The sequence below is a fragment of the Lissotriton helveticus genome, chromosome 3_1, assembly GCF_964261635.1.
Source record: "Lissotriton helveticus chromosome 3_1, aLisHel1.1, whole genome shotgun sequence".
Classification (NCBI taxonomy): Eukaryota; Metazoa; Chordata; class Amphibia; order Caudata; family Salamandridae; genus Lissotriton; species Lissotriton helveticus.
The window spans coordinates 1,049,443,016-1,049,466,129 of record NC_136061.1 but is presented as its reverse complement, the minus strand read 5'-3'; the positions used below and the strand labels follow the sequence as shown (position 1 = coordinate 1,049,466,129).

At 41.7% G+C, this 23,114-nt stretch overlaps 1 protein-coding gene across 1 annotated transcript in view; it reads left to right on the top strand.

Annotated features, from left to right (window-relative positions):
- Nucleotides 1-23,114, top strand: part of LOC144823260 (uncharacterized) — a 277,122-nt gene that overhangs the window by 121,607 nt on the left and 132,401 nt on the right. Inside the window, exons 14-17 of the mRNA XM_078681614.1 lie at nucleotides 2,956-3,024; nucleotides 21,488-21,556; nucleotides 21,906-21,974; nucleotides 22,063-22,131. Coding sequence (XP_078537740.1) covers nucleotides 2,956-3,024; nucleotides 21,488-21,556; nucleotides 21,906-21,974; nucleotides 22,063-22,131 — 276 coding nt within the window. The remainder of the gene's footprint in view (nucleotides 1-2,955; nucleotides 3,025-21,487; nucleotides 21,557-21,905; nucleotides 21,975-22,062; nucleotides 22,132-23,114) is intronic.

Sequence of the window (23,114 nt, the reverse complement as noted above, 5' to 3'; positions counted from 1 at the left end):
GGGGGTGTCACTTTGACACCCTCTAGCACCCCCAAAACGGGCATGTGTGCAATGTGGCACACAGACATGCCCTAAGGGCACGTCTGTCTGTCACATGGAACATGTGTACATGCACAGATGTGCATGTACACAGGAATCGGTTTTTTACCATGGATTTGTATTCCATGGTAAAATACCGATTCTGTAGGCCATGTGCTGATGGAACATTGGCTACCTACATTGCATTTTCGGTAGTTCTACCGAATCGTCATCATTACCGAATCGGTAAATATTACCGATTGGGTAACTTTACCGATTCGGAAATGATAACGATTCGGTAAAATTACCGAAAATGTTCCCCTACATCTCGATAGCCCTTTACCGATCGGAAACGGCCGAAAATCGGTATTTTCGGCCGATTCCGATCGGTAAAGGGCTACCTACATCGGGCCCTAAATATTTTTCATGCTGTGAGTCTTTTAATTGCAAATGAAAGTTCATCCCTTGAAGACATTGGCAAGCAATAACGTGACATCTTCATGAGAGTCAGGTGTTAAATTTGCTCATTCAAACAGATCTGTTGTGAAATGTCCCACTTTCAAGCCATAGCACAAATGGGTACGGGTATGGCTCTCTCTGTTGAATAGTCAGCCATGGCAAGTGTGTGTTCGTCAAGTAGTGTGCACACACTGCCTAGCACTGCTCCTACATGCAGGCCACTTCCCCCTTAAAGAATGATCGCAGGCTTCGACAGCAAGGGTGTGTTCGTCAAGTAGTGTGCACACACTGCCTAGCACTCCTCCTACATGCAGGCCACCTCCCCCTTAAAGAATGATCGCAGGCTTCGACAGCAAGGGTGTGTTCGTCAAGTAGTGTGCACACACTGCCTAGCACTGCTCCTACATGCAGGCCACTTCCCCCTTAAAGAATGATCGCAGGCTTCGACAGCAAGGGTGTGTTCGTCAAGTAGTGTGCACACACTGCCTAGCACTGCTCCTACATGCAGGCCACCTCCCCCTTAAAGAATGATCGCAGGCTTCGACAGCAAGGGTGTGTTCGTCAAGTAGTGTGCACACACTGCCTAGCACTGCTCCTACATGCAGGCCACCTCCCCCTTAAAGAATGATCAAAGGCTTAGAGAGCAAGGGTCAGATGTACCAAAATGTTCTGCAGTCAAGGGTCCAATTCAGAATATCGGGCAGTTCCCAACCGTAAAATGGCCTGTTGGTGTGTAACAAACACAAATTGCTACTTGGTAGCATGTTACCAAATAGCAGTTTGTGTTTGTGACTACATAGTTTTTTCCTTCCACATACCTATTTGAAATGGAATGTACTTATGTTTTGCAGCTGAAGTCCTGTCGCAAAACATTAATACATTACATACTACACAACGTAACTCATTCACACATGGGAAGAGGCCCCCAATGGGTCCCTTACCCTTTGCCAGTGTCGACAAAAACATTTAAAGGAGTATGCAGTGTCCATTAGTACTTAATTCATTTTCAAGCGCCATATCGAATCGTAACCCTCTACTACACACGTCAGTATTTTGTTAACTGACCCATTAGTACATAGGTCAGTTCACAAAATACTACACTGGTCGTAAAATTACTGTTTGCAGATTGCGACTAGTATTTTGCAATCAGTTCTTAGTACATCTGGCCCTGTTCTAACATCTTCCAAAAGGTCTATCATATCAAACACAGTCGAAAATCTTTTTTTAAGAATTCTGAAAGCCAGCATCTTTCCCAAGAGGCATGAAGGTAGGAATGAAATGAAAATGATTAAGACCAGAATAGATTAATAAAATTTCATATATTAAGCAAATAGGAAGACATTTAGGGTTTGACTAAGCTGGATGAATGCTGTAAACCGACTCTATGTAGAGTCAAAAGAACCGCAGAGTTACCACTGGTGAAGAATCCCTTTTCCTGGCAGCATGAGCCCCACAAATGTATACAAAGATATCATGTTTGTCTCCACTTTGCTAGAGGAGCTCTTGGCTTGAAGTTTTCACCCTCAAATATGTAAGTTACACCTGGGGCCTCATAGTCCATTGACAAAAGGATACCAAGCATTCTTGCAGGATAAACATTGTAAAGCTCAAGGCAACCTAAACCTCAGATGACATAGAGATGGTGTGGTTCTCAAGATCAGCCACGTCGATCCCTCAATGTTGACGCTGGAATCTGCGATCCTGTAAGTTTAGTATACAAGATTGTAAAGTCTTTTTTGCTCTGCCCAGGGCTCCAGGACACACCAAGTAGAGCTGTCAAGATTCCCAGGTCCATGCATGACTAGCTCACCTGGAATAAGATTTTTAAATCAAGTCTACAAGTCCCACAACAGAAAGCAAAAACCTGGGCTGTATGAGCCTACTAATGGATGGGCTCATGAAACCTGAGAGCTCTTATCAAGAATCGGTATTCCTCAAATATTGTGTATGCTGATCATACAATTTGTATTACAAAACATAATTGGTAAATTATTTTATTTTATAGCCCACCTGCACTTCACAGCTCTGATAAACCTTTGATCTTTCTATCACTGCCTTCCCTCTGTATCGAAAGCAAGGACTACTCTTTTCCAGTATTCTAATAGGACATTTCTCTACTTGTGAAGGGATGAGATTGTGACAATTATTGCACACTTCTATGTTACAGAAAACACATTCAATACGTGGTGTCAAAATTCTGTAATAATGATCAATATTGGAAATTGTGATCAATTTTAAGGCGACATAAACAATGTAATATCAACAGTGAAACGACAGACCGTATTTTCTTCAAATAAGTAAGTTTAGTTCGCTGCAAGTTATTCTTTTTCATTTTTCTTAGTTTTAGTATTTCAGTATTGTTTTAGGCAGGTTATAGCACAGTGCCAACATGATGAATTTCAGGACGTCGGTGAAAATAAAGATTTACAGTGCATCGTTCATTTCGTAATCTTGACTTTTGTTCCTTGTAATTTACAGGGATCTCCAGGACAACAAGGAGTTCAGGGAGAGCGCGGGCCTCCAGGGGAAGGACTGCAAGGACTGAAGGTGAGATATGTGGGGAAAGCAGGGCAGGACAAGCCAGACCCATCACAAGCGAGCAGCACCTCATCAGGGCATCGCACTGCCACTACTAAATCTGTTCATATATTACAAAAGGGGGCTTATAGCCTCACTTAGAGTTTGGCAGAGGGGATACTCCCTCAAAGTATGACAGGTATCCCATCTTTTGTATTATATGTTCCATAGGCTAAAATGCACTTGTAATACGGGGGCAGGATATTTGCCACAATTGTGATGGAGTTCCTGGTCCAGCAAACTCTAAATAAGGGGAAACATCCTTTACAACGCAACTTTTACCACGCAGTGCCTTTATGACGCAACTTTTACAACGCAAACCATTACAACGCATTGCGCTGGGGGGCGCTCTAGGATAGGGAATAGGTTTAATTTACTATCCAACACCTTCCCTACTATCCACGGGGACTGGAGTTGGAATAGTAAATTAAACTATTCACTATCCAGCACCCCAAAGCACTATGCGTTGTAAAGGCATGCGTTGTAAAAACAGCGTTGTAAAGGCATGCGATGTAAAAGCATGCGTTGTAATGTCATACATCCCAACATAAGGGACTCGGCCCGCTTTTGTGAAATTTTTTCAATAAGTTTCAACATAACAAGGGAACCAAAGAGTTGTCTGGGACCTGTAATAGAAAACAATTTCCCCCTAGACATATTAATGCAACAGTGCTCCCAACCAAAAGGTTATTTATTCCAAACAATAATCAAGGAAATGTTTCTTTATAAAAACACTGTGTAAAGGTGCAGTGGGTGTGAGTGAAAAAACGAGCATGGTGCTCTCTCATCATGATACACAGATGTGACAGTAGTGATCAAAAGTACATATCTAAAAAAAGGGATAGTACACCCCATCTTAGCTAATCACCAATATAGATAAGGGTCCGTAATTTCAGTTGACAATTCAATCCTTGAGGAGACAACAGGATCATCATCAGGACTCTAGATATAACTGAGCCCGAGGGCATGCTGAAATAAAGAAAAGATACAGTAAGAAAACAAGAAATACTGTGTAAGGTACGAAAAGCATATCTAGAAAGGTACTCACAGTAAAAATGGACCTTGCAAAAGACTGAAAGAAAATAGAAAAGGGGGAGACATGAACCTCATAAGCAAAAAGTCAAATTATTAATGATTCAATTTTCTCCCTAGGGATCGAAACATCGACTGAAATCGCGGACCCTTACCTATATTGTTGATTAGCCAAGAACAGGCTGTGCTATTTTTCTTTTTAGATATGCACTTTTGATCACTATTGTTACATGTGTGTATCACCGATGAGAGAGCACCAAACACGTTTTTTTCTCTCACACCCACTGTGCCATTATGCAATGATTTTATGATGAAACATTTTCTTCATTATTGTTTGGAATAAATAACCATTCGGTTGGGAGCATTGTTGCATTCATATTTCTAGTGGCCAATGTTTAGTTTTGCCATATTTTCAATAACTTTAGGTGACACTGGGTGTCAACATAAAACCAGAGAAGGGCCTAGCATCACGTTTGTCATCTGAGCCTTACAAAAGCTTCTGACAATTCTGGACAACTGTGACCAGGGGTGTAGCTCAGGGCTAGCATCCCAAGGGCCTCACTCAGCAAAGGTCTTTGTAAATCTGTGTGACAGCCAGCCTAAGTAAAACATTTACAGACAACAAATTCTGCAGTAGAGCCACATTATTTTACATTATATTACTGACTTATACTGTTTTCAAGCAATCTTTAAATGTAGGTTTCGATCTGATCAGCAGGTCAGTCACGTATATGAGTGTCGCATTATGATGAGGCAAAAACAGTATCAGTGCATGGTGTATGTAAGGCGATTCAGGACAAAATACTTTTAATCAAAGAAAAATTTACGTTATTTCGTCCATGAACCTGTAGAAAAAATCTCACAAGCCAATGTACCCTGCAGCAAGTGTACGTGAACTATGACTCATAAGCGGCCAAGTGATTTAAAAGCCAGGCCTAAAAACTCATGCGCAGTATTTGGTAATGCAGATGCTGAACCCAGTTCCACCATGTGCACATTGTATGATCTGTGTCATCCATTTTGCCAGAAATGTTTTGTACTTTTTTGCTGCACAACAATTAATTGTTCACTTTAGTTCTTCACTTTAATACTTCTGAAAATGTATTTACATTTTTGTGGCTTGTGTTGAATGAATTTTTAGCAGCATGGCAATATTACAATACCTTAAAATATTATTATAATGTTAGAATTGTATTATAATTCCTTAGAATATTACAATTAAATTGCCCATGCTGAAGGCGATTGTGACAGCAGTACCAAGGGCTAAAAGTAGCAATATGTTGTAGCGGGAGTGCAATGATGTGCCAACATTTCTTTATGACGAGCAATGATTATATGTTCACTGCAGGGCCGGACTGGCTGTAGGGGGCACCAGGTGTTTTCCCGGTGGCCCAGAGGGGTGGGTTGTTTTTTTTAGAGCTAGGGGCTGGTTTTGTTACTTGGTTTTACAATATAAGCCCCTGGTAACGGCGTCTCACTAGCACCAACCCTCTTTTCCCCATCCGGGGCCGGTCCAGCTCTATTGCCAGCGCTGGTATGTGTGCCCAGTCCAGCCTGGTTTACTGGTTCAAGTATGCATGTAAGTTGCTAATGTTTTTGGGATTCTGCAAGGGTCAGCACAAACGAGGTAATTAGCTGTCAGAAGATGAAACAGATAATTAATCAAATAATAGAAGAGCAAAGAACACCATCAACATGAAGTTAAAAATATCCCCCTTTTGGGACTTGTAATCCTCCGAAACTGATGTGGCCACCATCACAGCTCCGATGGGTGGAAGGAACTTCATCTTTTACACACCAAGATGATGTTTGGAAAACAATAAGGAGTGGTGTGGTAAGTACTGTTATGGGGCTACAAATTCAAAGATTTGATTTGATTGGTGGATTTGTATAGCGCACGAATGCCCGGAGGCATCTAGGCACTGTGCGGAGGAGTCTGCTGGATCTTAGGATATAAGGTGGACTTAATTAGAGAATAGCCAGGTTTTTAGCGATTTTCTAAAAGAGAGTAATGATGGGCTATTTTTGATCTCTATCGGAAGCGAATTCCAAAGTTTCACTGTGTCCAGTGCAAAGCTCCTTCCTCCCCAGCAAGCTTTCTTGTATGTAGGAGTCTGGAGGAGTTTTTATTGGGCTGAGCATAGATTTATGGTTGACTGGTACCAGGTGAGATTTTGTTTCAGGAACGCGGGTCCGGTTCCGTGCAGAACTTTGCACGCTATACAAAGGGATTTGAAATCGGTCCTCTTTTTTACGGGGAGCCAGTGGAGTTTTCTTAGGCCTTGTGATATAGACTGGAATTTGGGTATATCCAGCAGCAGTCTGGCGGCTGCATTCTGTGCCCGCTGGAGTTTGAGCATGTATTGTTTTTGGAGTCCTACGTATAATGCGTTTCCATAGTCGAGCCTAGCCAGGGCTAGAGCTGTTACAAGAGTTTTTACCGCATCACGAGGGATGAAGGTGCGCACTTGCCTGATTAACTTTAGTGTTAGGAAGACCAAAGAGGAAACCTTGCTGACTTGATATTGAAAGATAAGTCTGTCATCAAACATGACACCCAGGTTCCCCACCTTATGGACTGGGGCCGGAAGTATTCCCATCCCGGGAGGCCATCAGTTCTTTGCCCAGAAAGAGGTATCCGATCCTAGCAGAAGAACCTCAGTTTTGCTTCTGTTAACACCTTCACTGCTAAGGCAATTCCCCCCCTGTGCTGAAATTTACATGATCCCATTGTTCATAACGAGCTCAGCTCGTCATCAGCACAGGAGCAGTGTACTGCATGACGAGCTGAGCTCGTCATGAGCATCGAAGGGGTTAAGCGTCTTTGGGGAAGACAGATTTTCCAGCAATCAATGGAGCATACCTGTCCTATGTCTATGAGAGTAGCCTCTTACAGAGCAAATCAGTAGTGTGTGAAGGCCATTCCACCTAGAAAACAATTCTGGGGTCTTTAGTAGTGAAAGGTGGTGCAATGGCATAATTTCACTAAAAACTATTAAGTGTCCCCGAGTAAGTGAGCGAGTGAGTTCACTCAGCTCAACACTTAGAAGTAACACAAAAATGGTGGAAAATTTCATAGTTTACAAATATACTGGCAGAGAAAATGTAGGTTAGATGATCTTGTTTGGCCTAATCTATTTACAGAAGGTGTCTGAATAGAAAGGGGGATATCTGTCTACAGTGCTTGTCCTCCTTTAGTTGAATGACTGTCTCAGTAAAGCTGTTTTGAGAAGTTTCTGGATCTACATTAGTTGGCTTCTGCTCTGAAGGATGATTTGAAGTCATTCCACACAGCCCTTGGACTCCAAAGGATCTGGCTCCATGTTTCTTAAGTTTGAATCTAGTTTTTGCAAAAGTTTATAACTTTGAATATTTCAGAGTTTTTTTTGCTGCTCATTGTGTATTGCAAGCTTCTGTAAATATTCAGAGCATTTTTTTTCAGTTGGCTTTTGTGCATTGTACAAAGTATTTTAGATGTTCTCCTTTCTTCAGCCAGTAATCGATAGATGGATTATAATCCAGGTCATATATGTTCATAATATGTTTAGCAACTTTGTATAAATATTTGTTCACCAAGACATTACTCTATTGCTATAACACTTCCTTGGACAGTAAACAATTCCTCTCAGGCGTTGTTTTACATTCTTTTCACATATACCTTTCATCCTTCATGGCATGGTAGCTTACAATTTCTACTATAATTACTTTTCAGGTAAAATCCAGTACCTGTGTGCTTTCAGATGAACGAGATATTTCGCACAGGGCTGAGCATCATTTAACATCTTGCATGAAAGCTGGGCTGCCACGCAAGAAGCAAAGCCTTGTCGCTTGGTTCTCAACTTCAAGTTTAGACCCAAGATTTTTTGAGAGTCCTTTATAAATGATACTCCAATAATCCAAATGGGCCATTACCAATGATCTCCAAATTTCTATTCGGTGGGCTATCTGAAGGAATGGAGGCACCTTTCTGAGAATAAAGAGTTGGAAGTTAGTATTTTTGGCCATAAATGTAGTGTTCATAGGACAGGTTAGAGTAAAAAAATGATACAGACGTGTTTCCTCTTGTTAGTTGGTGTCACAGCCGATCCCACTGGTAATAACTACTTTATTGGGGTTGATTTATCACAGGTGTTGCCCAATACCAAAATCTTAGTTTTGGAGTCTCTGATGCACAGGAAGTTTTTTTATTCAAATTAAGACACCTTAATTATAGGTAATTCAATTTTCAAGCTACGACTGCTTCTAAGAATTATTATATTTAATAGAAAGAAAGGTTATTTATTCATTGACTGAGTCTGAGCAATTTTATTATGTAAGAAAACGCAGATACAGCCTTATCAAGTCCAAGACATTTTTTTATTTTTTTCTCTGACATCTGGTAAGAAAATTGTAACTGTAGTGGCTCATGCAAAAATATTTCAGTCAAACATTAGAATCCACCAGTTCTATCTACCACTAAGTACAAACCCAAAACACATATATGTTCATAATAACAGTAGATGCCTGGAAAATGTATGCAAAAACCCAATTTGATTGCATAACTATTCTTACAGTAAAGATCTTTGTTTCTCAAAGTAATGTACCTGCACCCTTGAAGTCATTTGGGCTTGTGTGCTTTCCTTTTTGTTCTGTGAATGGCCATGACCCCTAAAATGTTTTGATATGGCCAATTAATAAACTCAAACAGAGTAATCACATCTGTCACACAAAACGACTGCTTTCTGGTGTTGAAAGGAAGCCACACAGCTCTACAGGTTGCCTAACTATTCTCTCTTTTTCTGATTGAGTACAGAGATCAGTTGTATGTGGGTAAGCTGCAGTAAAACCTACTGCTGTAACCAGGGGCCTTTCACTAAGCTACTGGTTATCTTCAACTAGCCTCGCTGGCTTAAGGCGATTCTCCCAGCAAGGAGGCATCAAATGTGCAGCTGTCAAAGAAATAGCACACCAGTGCATACAATGCTGAGGCAAAGAGAGAACTAGGGTCTGCCAAGTCCCCTTGGCTGCCTGAGATCTCCCAAGCCTGACTTCAAAGGTGATTAGTGGTGATAGACTACCTCAGTCCAATACCTCTTGAAAGTAATGTTAATACTTGCATCAGTCTATTAAACATCCTACTCATTCCGCTCATAGATCCAATCTACCACCCCTCAGCACTTGTTGTCTGTAAATTTGTGTTTGGCCCTGTTCAGCGCTCCGCTGCCTTTAACCTAGGTTCACTCCAACAAATAACACATACATATACCATACAAATTGACATACGTGCATACGTTCTCCTCCAACTCCTCAAGAGATTATTTCATGCTGAATATCTACCCTACTAGAGAGGGCCTAATGAATGCTTCCTTGAGGGATAGAGGTTTTTATTCCAGATAATGTGAGGCTATAAAAAACCTGTGGGGCACCACCCCTCAAAGAACTTGCGTGTTCCTTTACTAAAAGAGCAAAAGTTTGAAATGCCCAACCCGTCCCTGACTCTGTCTCTTCCGAATATGGAAGAGTGGATCTTTTCCTTGATTTGAGGAAGCCTGATCCCATGTTACGTTTAGGAATTGATGGTCATCCTGAGAGGAAATCTCAAAGTCAGAGATTCTATTTGGTCTCTCTTTAGTTCTGATGACTCCCATCAGGTGTCAAGGTCCAAATAATGATCCTTTATCTCTAACTGGCCAGTCAGATACTCAGAGGATTAGACTTTCTGTTCTACAGGCCAGTCCACCACTGGGCTACTTTGCACTACTTTGTGTTAAAGGGGTGTTCCAGGGGTCAAACTTGGGCAACCACCCTTGGTTTTTGACGCAAACCCCTATCTACTAACATCGTTGGACAGGACTTTGCCAGTCACACAGGCAGGCGGAAAGTAGAAGAAATATTTTGTTACTCCTTTTATTTCACACATTGCGTGCTACTCCGTACAGCATGCATCTAATGTGTGAAATGTTTTAAAACATTGTCCAGGCATAGGATTTTGTACTGGAAGTATCCCTTTCAGTACAAAACCTATATTAGGCGGCATACACTGTGGTGTAAAGGTGTGTTACGCTAGGTAGCCTGTTTTGCACCCTAGTAGGGAAAGGGGGCAGTGGCAGCCCATATTCAGTAACATGGCTATGGACTGCTCTCTTTAACCAGTGTAATGCACCCTCTTTGGCTTCTGCTCTGCGTTGCACTATGTTTTTCCAATTCTGTCCCTTAGTGACCTTTCTGCCAATGAGTCTTTTACTATATTTCACACAAACACAACACAAAAGACAAAATCGTTTTGTTTCAAAGATAGTACTTGTGGATTGTCATTGAACTTACAAAATAGTTCCATCTTCTTTCTTCAACCGAGGTTGAATGCTGCCTCTGCTGAAATAAAAACTCCCCAGTCTAATATAAAAATAGTCTCAATAATGTATTCGGGTCATACTACGACGTTGACATTACAAACTCAATGTCCCATATTGGTGAAAGGTCCCTGGTTGGAAGGTTTATGTGTATTCTATCTTGTATCATGATTCAATTGGACCAGAAATTGCCAGCTGAAAAGCATCCTTCAGGTTGTAATTAGAAACAAGATAATCAGCACTTTTAACACATAGGTCGTCATATCTTAATAGTTATTGTCTGCCACAACTATAGTGTAGGCTTGACTTTTAGGCCAAGGTCGCACTTGGCATGCTGTATTTCAGTTAATTTTTGAAGAGTCAAATGATATTTAACTCCCTCCTGAACAGAGGTGGTGTGAAGCGTTCTGTTCAGATGCCTAAAGTGCCAGCAACAGATTGTAATGACGAATGATGTGATTTACAGAGCAGTTTGTTCTGTGTTTGGCATTGGGCAGTAGCAGTGTGTCATGGGCCCTAGTGCATGGAAGGAAATGGGCCATCGGGCTACTGTTTGAGTTAAAACCAAATACAGCATAAATCAGGATTCAGTAGGCTCCTCAGGCCTCCAGGCCCCAGCAACACTGCACCTGCTTCATCAATGGAAGCCCCCACCCACAGCATTGGGCTCAATAGTCACTTGTCTGCTTTATACTCAGTTTAACATTTTGCAGCTGAATGAAGGGCACGGGTTAAAGAGGCATGGCATGGTGGTCTATGCCAGGCGAGGGCATGGAAATGGACTGTCCCTCTTTACACGGATAAGCAATCTATATAAGGTTTTTTATGTCCGTCTGATGGTAGCAGGTATTAAAATAGTGTAAATCATTAAAGAGGATTCATTTGAAATATCGTGTTATTTGGAAATAAACACGTTCTTTAACAGTGCTTCAGTTAAAATACATCTCCTGCAGAACTTTCGGACCATCCAACCTGTTGCATCCTTAATATAGTGTTGCATCTTCCCTGTGCATCTAAATACATCTCGAATCACGGGATTTCAAAACAAACTACACTCGGCGAACTAATTATATATATATACAGTAAACAAATCTAAAAATTAAATTGCAAATTTCCCAAAAATCACCTTGCGTTATTGTGAGCAACTGATGATAGAGCTTGTGTGTGCAGCCAGTGATAAGCCTGAGTTAACAGCCAATGACATAGTTTGTGTGAGACGCTAATGATTGGGCCTAAAAGAGCAGTCAAGGGTAGGGAATGTGTGAGCTACAAATAACAGGATTTTTGTGAACAGGCATTGGTGGCTTGATGCAGCAATAAGAGACATCTTTGAATATGTTAGAATTCCTACCCAGAACACGTGTTTTAGTTACACAGCCGCCAGGTAACTCTCTGGGGTCTTCTAGATCAGAGTTTCTGGAGGGAACGCTCATGATCTGCTGTCCTCCAACTGACATATCCATTTCCAGGCTTGTGTCACAATGTAAGTGGTCCCGCAATGCCTCAAATGTAATACTACTTGTAGGGATTGAGTAGCCTGCGTCTGTATAAACTCACTTTAGGCAAAAACTGATCTCTTAACAGTGCTAGTGGCACTTCTTGGGTTTCCATTGAACACAACCAACGCTACCCTCCTAGATATCATGTTAGAATCAGACAGACAGCATACATCTCAGTTGTAGGTGTTTTGCGTGTACAAGCTATGCCAGTTCTCCTGGAGCAAACGTCTAAGTGGTTTTATAGGATTAGTCAGGTTTAGGTGGATTAGGCAGGTAAAAGTCCCTTCTGTTTAGCACTTAGTGCCTTCCTGACATAAAAAGTAGGATTATATACCTGATGAGGTCAAAGGCAGTTTCAACAGGTATTTAAATGGGGCTCTTTGGTCAGATTATGGAGATTTCTTAAATCCACCTAAAGCTTCGCCTCTGGAGCCGTCAAGAAACAGCAGAGGAAGCCGAATTACAGACACTGAAACGTAGGGAAATGGCAGGTACATGTCTCCATCTGAAAGCCACATCAATTTATGCTGTTGATAAATTAAAGAGCATCCTGCTCACTAAGTGATAATTCAGGGCAGTGAAACACTCCCCTGCTTGAAGTTGCAGGAGGGTCAGCAGGGAGATCAACCGGGCTGGGAGTTTGTTAGCTACTGATATGGTAAAACAGTGCATGACATATTTTTGCACTGAATATATTGTGATTGCAAACTGAAGCAACAATGTCTGAGATTTCTATTGGCGCATTTTGCAAAACCTGTTGAAGGTCTTCTGCTCAAACTGTCCGACGTCTTGGTAGCCTTCTTGATTGGTGTCAATGGTAGGATATCACCTCCATGTTAGAGATTGCTTTAATATTGGTTGATAACTGTGAATGAATGAACGATGAGAGTTGTAAAGCGCACGGCTACTCCAAGAAGTGTCTCAGCGCTACTGCCGACTGTACTGTCTAGGATGGCATAACTGTGGCATTGAACTAAGAAGAGAAACAACATCAAGTGCATGAATATGTGCTTCCTCCAGCCTCAGGTAATGCATGATAGTGGCAACTTGGATGGTGTTATGTCCACTACCTCTTAATGCTCACCGGAAAACCATTAACTGTCTTTATTGTATGAGCTTAGACCAGATGCAAAAATGGCTAGATAAATAGATGTTGAAACTATAAACTAGGAGGCCAAATTATCACTATAGCAACAAAGAATGAAAGGCCTGAGCCTTGAGACATGTGTCCCATTGTGAGGATATAAAAAGAAGAAGCATATTGGACTCTTAGACACTGTTCTTAAAATCCAAGACACTTTACGCCAGATGTTGTCATCTGCAAACTGTGCCGCTGGGGTCTAAATGATGGTGGGGCTCTTCTCAGCAAAGTAGTTCGTATGGGTACTAAAGAGATAAAAGATAAAAAGATGCCTGCATTTAACACATTCGCATAAAAGTCGGGCACGGATATGCTACATTAGAATATTGTATCAAAAGTTGAACAAGTTGCAACTTGTCAGTGTAAGTGACACTGCAGTAGAATAGAATTCACGGAACCAACATCTGGAGTGAATAAAGAAACAAGTCATCTAAATTAAACCATAGCTTGCAAAACACTACACCAGACTGATGGTTGGAAGTACCAGCTCCACACTGTTAGTGTCACTGCTCAAACCCTGCCTTTGAAGGAGTACTCATACTGCATGCCTAAAAAATATTTATTAGGAAAATCTTCCCACGTAGCAGTAACAATTGAGACCCATTAACGCTCATGCTTCTTCAACATTTGGAGTATCAAATAAATGAGATACTGGCAAATCCAGGCTTGCATTCCCTTTTCGTAGATTGTCCATTGCGTCGTCAAATTTCCTAGGAAGAAATTAGGCATCCAACTCGCAAGTTCTGGCTCTGCATGTGTCAGCCTACTTTTAAGGACACTTCTGGAGCAGCGGTCATGCGGCCTGAACATTCCTTGAGATAGTCTTACATTTGCCTTCACAGCAAGGAACCAATCGCCACAAACTGCAGCACATCAGCCATCTGCATAGGTATTACGCCGGCGGGACTGTAGAAAAATCTTAGTGAGGAGCTGAATTCTAAATATTCTCTGATTGGAATTTCTTCTCACAAAGCAACCCATTAAGACTCTTATCATTATAGAAAATGTAGGTAAAAATCAACATAAGAGTTGGCTTAGCAGTATGCTCCACAATGCATTAGATGGAGGAATCTAAGACTGGGGCTAATATCTAATCTTACCTTACCCCTGAGGATGTCAAAACTTCAGTGGCCTTACATAATATTTTACGAAAAGTCCCTTATTACATTTGCTGCAGAAACGCAGGTCTTGCCGTTACCATTGGTTCTTAGGTGGTATTCAATTTACTCAGTTAACCCTAAGGCCCTTGCTGTCCGTTACGTGGAGTGGTATCCAGGGCCGGACTGGCTACCGGGCAGTTGTGTGTCCTGCCGAGCAGGGGGATGATTTCGTTGATGGGGACCTGTGTGTGCAAACCGAAATTCGTTTTGCTTTTTTTATTTCAAAGCGCACGCACGTCCCCATCAACGAAATAAGCCCACACCACAGAGAAATTAGCCCCCAGTTCGGCAGCACACACAACTGCCCGGTAGCCAGTCCGGCCCTGGTGGTATCTTCAAAGGAGATAACACTTGAAGGATTCTGGGTTTTACAGTGTGTGGAAGCAACCCCGTTGAAACCAAATGTGTTTCCACGCACATGTTCCTCCTTCTGAATACACCCAGACAGGGCTGGCTTTAGAGCTGGTGGTCCCTTGTGCGACAGTTTTTGTTGACGTACCCCATGACCTTCTTCTCCACGGATTCCCTCAATACCACCCTTCAACAGTGCCTCTCACACCTCCAAAACTACTCTCTTATATATTTTTAATTTGCTTCAGAGCGCCACTCATACCAGTGTAGGGTGTCAGAGCACTTTACATCACACACACATTATACAGCGGACAATGAATCATACATATATAAATCAGTCAGGTAATGTTACATAAGGCAATCAGGGTTACAAGTTGTAGGAATCCCATGCCATCCGTACTGGTGGGCATTATATTTTAAGTGTTTGGTCTGGAGAAGCCCAAACTAGGGATTTAAAGCGTACAGCAGTGGTTGGGTTAGCTTTACTAATAAGAATGTATTTCTACCCCTACAAACCCTTTCTTGCATCATTCTTGCATCATTAGGATAATGAAAGATTGAGGACAAAACATACAATTCTAACCTAAACCATGCAGTTTTCATGCAGCTGTTTGTTGACAGTTCATAGGTCAGTGTGCTGTAGTAGATTTGTAACTTATGAAGGGCAAGTACCAAAAGGATCACTGTGACAAAGGCAGTTACTCACTGAGCTATTCACATAAAATACAGTTCTGTGATCTGTACCGTAAACGTTCTTTGTAGCAGATATATTAGCCGTCTGCGCTACTTTATGATGAGTCAAAACTGCCACTAGACAAAACTATGATATTTCTCCAGCAGGACCATTAATCACCAGAGTTATCTATCTTGGAATATTTGTTGTTGCCTGAAAACTGCTGGACACACAAGAAGCTCTGCAGCAGGGGGTTTTAATCCCATAAAATATTTCTAAGAACATTACCCTGCCTCCTCCCCCAGAACTTAGCGCCAGGTGCGGCTGCACCAGACGTACAGCCCTGAACTCAGAAACTCACAATGGCTGTTATCAGGTGTGGAGATACTGGCCAGACACCATACCACCGGCACCGCTACCTACTCCTTCCGTTAACGGCCAGCTCATATTGTCCCCTTAGTGCTACTCAATATCAAATCTAGACTGAGTAAACAGAATATAATTTTACAATATTTGTGATATATTGTGGCCAATTTCAGTGAAACTCAGTCTTGTAAATGATCACAAACACGCAATGGATCATACTGAGGCACAATCCCGATGATGTGATAACTCGCAAAATACAAACCTGTACAACTGAGCAAATTATACGGCTTCTCCTTAGATGCTGTGATGATGTTAGATGTCCTTAAAATACCATTGTCACATAAAACCTTTTTTCAAAAAATAATTACACAATTGCTTTTGCTGGTGTGTGTACCCAATATGTGCATTGTTAAAAAAAAAGTCATTGTGATTACCCCTAGAAGCGTTCACATTTCCTACTTTTGTTAGAATTGCAAAGCGATTGCTAATATGATATCCTTTAGAAAAGGGTTCTTTAAAGTACAGAACTGGCTACAGAATTTGCCTGCCCTAAAACTAAAGCAGAGCCGGGCGTGCTCGAACAGATCGGTCCTCTCTTCTCTAATCCCTTCTAACAGCATTGCCAAGTGGTGTCGGCGGCCCGAGCCCAGGGGCTCTCCCCGGTGTCAAGGCAGCTGGCTCGGATAGCCTGGAGCAGCGGCTATCCGTGCTTCACGTGCAGCTGTTTGCTAAGTGCACCGTGGTTTGTGCTCAGAGGGGTTCATGGCATCTGCAAGCAAAGAATCCCTTTAGGAACTGAAAAATGTCAAAATGTGCACCGCAGACTAAAGAAATATGGAAGACAGTAAACAAACATTTAGTTTGGGGCACAATGTATTTTGCTTTCATATACAAACATGTATACACAAATGACTTCAGGTAATAAGAGCGAATTCAATGCCCAGTAGTAACAGAAAGTGGTCATTGAGCTGATTGAATTACGGAGGTCCTAAACACATGTTCTCAAAACAATTGTCCTTATTCAATCAGAAGTTCTGATACAAAGCTTTCGCGGATTACTATGTGCATTTTGAAGAAATGAAGAGGAGAAAGGGACAGTTATATATATGCAAATCCCTCCTAGTATAGTTGGTGTTTTGTAATTATTGTGCTTGTGTCCTCTTAGACAATGGTGGAGAAAGGTGGCAGAAGGGTGAACAGCAGTGGGAGGGAGGGGTGTTAAACTCCCACAGTTAACGTCCTTTTAAATTCTTCTAGAGTGGGGCCTTAGTTCCATCTCTCCCTTGTCTTACTACAAAGATCCTTCCTCAGGCGGTACCTCTTTTAGGATTTATTCTTATGCATTAGTGGGCCGCCTCCTGAATGAGACATAAGGAAACTTTGCAGACTTTGGAAACAGACTTAAGAGATAAACAATGTTATTACTTACAAAAGATGCAGTAGTACCTGGGGGAGTGCAATCCCAATAAGGGCCTGGGGTTTGTTGCCTTGTGACAAGCAAGTCAGAACTCACTTGTATTAGTAAAAAGACAGCACTAGTCACCTGTAATAACTTATTACGGGTGGCTAGTGCATCACAATGTGCCTGCTCCGCTGAAATGGAGAATCTGCAACCTCCTGCTTTCGCCCACAGGCCGAAAGTGAGAAGAGGCTAGGTATTGTATAAGCATGAACAAAGAAGAAAACCCTGGCGACATTTATGACCACGAGATGTGCAGTTCAATGCAAAGCGATTCAGAAAAGGGGGTGGTGATGAACAGAGTGTCTGAATTAAGCAGACCACTCTTACCCAGTCCAAAGATCAGGGCTTGATCCATCACCGTTATTTATCTCACTGCCCCATCCCAGCTCAGAACCTGGCTATATGCAAATTAGTCTGTCCCTGGCCCAGTGCATCATGGGAACAGGGCAGACCAAACTACCAAGCCAATTCTTCACCAGAAAGGAGACAAGCTACCGGGGACCGGTTTCTGGCATTTCAGCCTCTTCGGCCGTCATGCACTGGGACAGGAACAGACTAATTTGCATATAGCCAAGTTCTGAGCTGGGATGGTGCAGTGAGCTAAAAAACGGTGATGGATCAAGCCCTGATCTTTGGACTGGGTAAGAGTGGTCTGCTTAATTCAGGCACTCTGTTCATCACCACCCCCTTTTCTGAATCGTTCAATGCAAAGCAGCACAGATGCATGACCCAGCTGCACTTATTTGTTCCCTAAAATGGCATATTTGCATTTGACACTGCTGGACTATGGTTTCCAGTTCTAACCCAATTTAAAGGTCAGATGTGATGGTGAAGGGTGTTTTTCTGTTTCCCAGCTCTGATAAGACAGGTTGCTTAAAAATAACCCAGCGAGCGTGTAAACATGGGAATAAAGCGAGAAACGAAGGGGTTCTTTCATTTCAATCTCATAAATAGGTATGTAGACACTAATGGCAACCAATCGCAATAACTTCAATTTTCTATGTGGCATTTTGTTCCGAAATGCTAGATTTCAAGATTTCAGCCGTACCAGATAGATGTTATTAGTAAATCTGTCCGCTATGCATCTAAGCTCTAAGGAAATTTATAATGGGTACTTGCATACCGCATTGGAAAGGTGTGCGCATTTAGAGTTTACATGCTCCGTTTTTTAGATTTTTTTTAATCTATATATACTATATCATGAATAGTGTATTATAAGAAATAAAATACCTCAGGATTTTCATAATGAGAACTCTGCAAGTAATTTCCAAGTTCCATCGCCTTACAAAGGTAGTTGAGCTACAGCCATGGCATCCATATGCCCGTGGGAAACCTTGGTGACGTGCAACATCCATCTGGGAGCCTTGTAATTATAATATATAACTAGACTGGTCCAAATCTTCATGTTTCATAGTCTATGACACCTGCATATTCTGTGCTATGGCCACTTGAGTTAATCTTAACCTCGACCTCAAATGAAGCCATTGCTTTAAGGTGAATATAGGAAAAAGGTGGGATTTCTCAACTTGTCATATTGATCTTGCTGGAATTCTTCCCTCAAGTGTGCTAGCTGGTGGCCATTTTCACTTGATTTGGAACGCTCCGGTAGAAAAGGCCGCAATTTCATCAGGCGTACAGTACATATGTTCAAGGCTCCACATCAGCCACTAGAATACAATTAGCTAATCACAGGTTGTAAACTAGCTTCAGCATTATTCTCGAAGTTCTGATGCCAGATTTACATGTATGAGTTAATAATGGGAAGTTTGGGGAGCTGCATTACATACCATGGGCTTATTAAAATGACTAATTTCATGTATCGTCCAAATCAAAATCCCATATATAAACTGGTGAAATATTCTATGAACTGAACGTTAGAAACTCCATTACAAAGTTACAACATCCCTTTTCATTAGACTGTACTATGAATTACAGAAAAATTGGACCACAAGCTCAGTGAGCTACCGAGTAAATGATGGAGGATAATACTTTTGATAATTAATTTTACGGGGACGTCTTTTATGTAGAATTCCATTCCATTGCTAGAGTTAGGGTTATGTGTATATTATTGGTCCCATTTTATACAAGCGCAAACAGAAAGAGCTAAAAAAAAGATGGAATTGAATGTTAACCATAACTTTCTTTGCTATTCCACTGAGTCTAGTTGGGTGGAGAAAGTATGCCATGACGTGATTCATAAGATCACTGAACCATGAGAACTCCAGCTGAACCTCACATGTGAATTCATATATAACCACTATGTATCAGGAGTTGCTTATGTTCCCATGCAAGGGGGAAGGGCCGAGAAATTCAGGTGCTTCTTTGGGGCCGATAAAGAACTGATTTGCATGCTGTTGGTTCCCTTCTTCATTGGGATTGATGAAAGAGTACAAGAGCCACCCTGAGGAAATTACAGAGGTTAAAGAATACTGTCTGAAGCAGTTTCATCTGCCCCTTGGTTTGTTCCCTCTATATTTTTGTGTCTGTTGTACCCCTCCCTCGGCCCCAGTGAGCATGGTTGCAGCCATCCACAATCCTCATACATTTAAGGCTGCCAGGAACATTCTGTAATATAATATAGCCATAGAGCCCAATGTAGTGGACTCTACCTGCCATTAGAAGCCCGCTCCAGGATTAAAGCGTTAAAGGCTCGAGCCAAAGGCGTTTATTGGCCAGTACAGCCTGTACGGAGGGCTCTAAGGCCATTAGAATATTCTATCCCTAGAGGACAGAAGGTTCAAATTTGTAAAACAAAGGCCTCCTGGAGCGTGAGGGGGGTGAAATCCCCTCGGGCTCCATTAGGGCTTTGTTATACATTGGAATATTGATGCCACGAACTTCTACCGGCCATTAGAAGCCCAGAGCACTCCATTGTTTTCAATGGAGCACTCAATATTCCAATGTTCTAATCTGTATTAGAAGCAGTGTCATGCTGGTCACGTGCACTTACCCATAAGAATCTCACAGCAGTGGCAACCCTTGACAGTGGCTAACTGGAAGAGGTAAAATCCTTGACAGCAACTGTTCAATCAAGGCCAGTCTTATGCAGCTCCTTCAACCACTACACGTTTTTGACTCAACCGGTGAGGTCACGTATCACCATGAGGAGGCCAGCTCAGTATTGAGCACAACAGTTCCATGGTATTCTTGAAGTCACATTACCAAAACTTTTCAATAATGCAAATAACACGATAAATCTGCTTTTGTAATAAGGAGCAAAGCAAACATATTTGGGTCCTGGCCATAGCAGATAAAGATTTTGCGCTACAGTAAAAATTGGCAAAATGGGCCATGGAACCATTGTGAAACCTTTAAAACGCATGTATGGCTTCTAAATAGGTGTTTTTTGTGTAATATAGGTTTTAAGAAAGAAAGTAAACTTATTTCCCACAAGCTGCTACTTGTGTAAAAAAGATGCTATAGATTGGTTTTGCTTCCAACTTAGTCACATTTGTCAGATTTCAAATGTAGAAAAATATTTGTCTCTATTTCCTATTATGCGAACTCACCAGAAATAGTATCAACAATTTTTTGCCATGTTTAGCTGAATTTACGTAACGTTTTGCTTGTTTCATTACTGTACAAGTAGAAAATATAGTGTATGGAGAGTGGTCTCGCTTTTTTCACCCGTTCAAACTGTGTTCTGCTCCAGGTCTTTCCAAGTTTATAATAAGTTTTACCCTTTTCCCTCCAGGAAAAATATACAAGGGCCGTCCCTTCTGCCTGACATTTAATGCCAAAGTTCCATCTGTTTTTACTATGGGTTATTTCAAGCTCTGTGATGCTGGATTTCTCTTTCTATAAAGCCGAGAAAAGCCGAATAAAAGAAATACAATTCGCTTTCTGGTTGTGGGTGTAAAGAGTTTGGGCCTGAAATGAAATCATCAAGTTAAAATTCACAATTTCATACATACAACACAATTGACAGACATGTCTGTTTTAAATAAAACGCATATCCAATTTTCAGTAAGTGTTTGAGTTTAAGGAGTAACTCCCAGACTGAAAACCGGCCTCAAAACAGAAATGTGTGGAACAAAAGTAAACTTGGCAAATGTTTTTGTTTTTTTACAAAGTCTTTAACTAAGTTCGCGTCCTTCAAAAATCTAAAACATTCAATGAAAGAAAAAGTGACAAGTCTTGCCCAGGAAGGAATTCAAAAACACTTTAGAAGAGTTAATTTTAGAGTGAACTAGCTGCCAAGTGTGCGGTAGATAGTATGCAAAAGTAGAAAAGTGGTTGAACTAAATGATGTATTCGAAGGAATTCGGTAAGTAAGCTTCAATGTGTGACGTGCCCTTTGGCACAGAACTGTGTTGTGTTATGTCACTTTGATTCACATCACACTTTCAAAAGTGACATTTAAAGCAGTGAATGATCGGCCATCAGAGCTGTTAACACTCTCTGACATTTTCTCCTCCAGGGGGACCGTGGATTTGAAGGACCCAGGGGGGCTCGTGGGCAGCCCGGCATTGGCATTCAAGGTGAAAAGGTGAGCAGTAAACATGTCACTGGATTGACTTGATTGACAAGGGGCGAGAGAGTAGGGATTGTTATGAGTTACAAAAGGTGCAGTGAAGCAGAAAAGATCCTCAGAGATTTACGATCAAGGCCTAGTAGTAGTGAATTTGGCGAGCCGCTTTATAGGCAATAAACCAGCTATGTCTATTGTTGCTTTCTGGTGTTCTTCGGGATAGAATTGTATTGACTGTGTGGGAACAAAATGGGATCCAAAACAAGGCCTAAAACTACAGTATGAAGCTTTTCCCTGTGTAGTGCTAAGCACTTGTCCCTTTAGTCACTTCCCTCATCAAGCCATTCTCTTTCTTGTTGTCACACAGGGTGAATTTGGGCCTCCAGGCTTGCCTGGCCCTATTGGGTTGCCTGGCATTGGGATCCAAGGAGAGAAGGTAAGACTCTTAAAATGGGGTGAAGCCTTTTATCGGCAAGTCAGAAGTTCTTGTTTTGAAACTGATCTATACTGCTTCTCTTGTCCAGGGCGTCCAAGGACCTCAAGGACCGCCAGGTTTAAGGGGTCCCGCAGGGGAAGGGCTGACTGGATCAAAGGTAAGAAACAGCAAGAACGCAGCTGCAACCAAGATTCTATAGGGCCCTTGTTATGTTTTAAGGCACTTTAAATATCAAACCGTGACGGTGCGTGAGGAATACGAATAATATGTACCTCAAACGGATAACACGGCCTTGGAAATACAGCTATACATTAGTATTATTTCATGTAAGAGTATCCAACCACATTGTCTTTGGCAAATGTCACGCTTACAGGCCGAGCATAGTACAGTAGCCTGGAAAAGGGATGTAGGCAATGAATTTTAGGGTCTTGGGAGTGTTACCATTATGAGTGAAAAATTGAAAGAATTTTGTGTGGAAGAGGAGAGGGATAATACAAGATCTAAAGTAGAATCATCACATCATCTGAGCTAGAAGTTTTCAGGCTTACCATCGGGCCATGGTAGTGCTATTTGAAATGCCCCAAAGGCTTGGTGAAACAAATGCATCTTCAGGGCTTTCATGTGTTACAAGACCTCAGTTTCAATGCAGGTGGGTAGAGGGAATGAGATCCAGAGTGAGGAGTCTTGTATGGATAAACTGCTACTCCCAAAGTTTTTGGATCTTGCTGAGTGGACTGAGAGTTCATTTTGGGAAGTTGAACTTAGATATCTGCCCAGCCTGTATGCTGTGAACTTGTTTGAGATGTAAGATGGCTTCCCGTCAATTAGATTCATGCAGGTATGACCTGTGTAAATAATCATGAAATGCAGAGTATATCACACTAGCTAGTTATTGGGTGTAGTAAACTCTGCACAAACTGGATTATCCACCCCGCGCAAACAGGGGTTTGCTTATGGGTACGGATTTTCAAATAAACTTGTAATGAGGCCCTAGAGTGGTACAACTATAGTGCACATTGGCATCCAGCTAAAATCAATAAGCAATTGATCTCACTTGCCAAATCACCTTCCAATTCTACCAAGACACCCATCCCAAGCAATAGTTTAGAGAACAAGGGGACCTGGGGATTATCGCTGTCA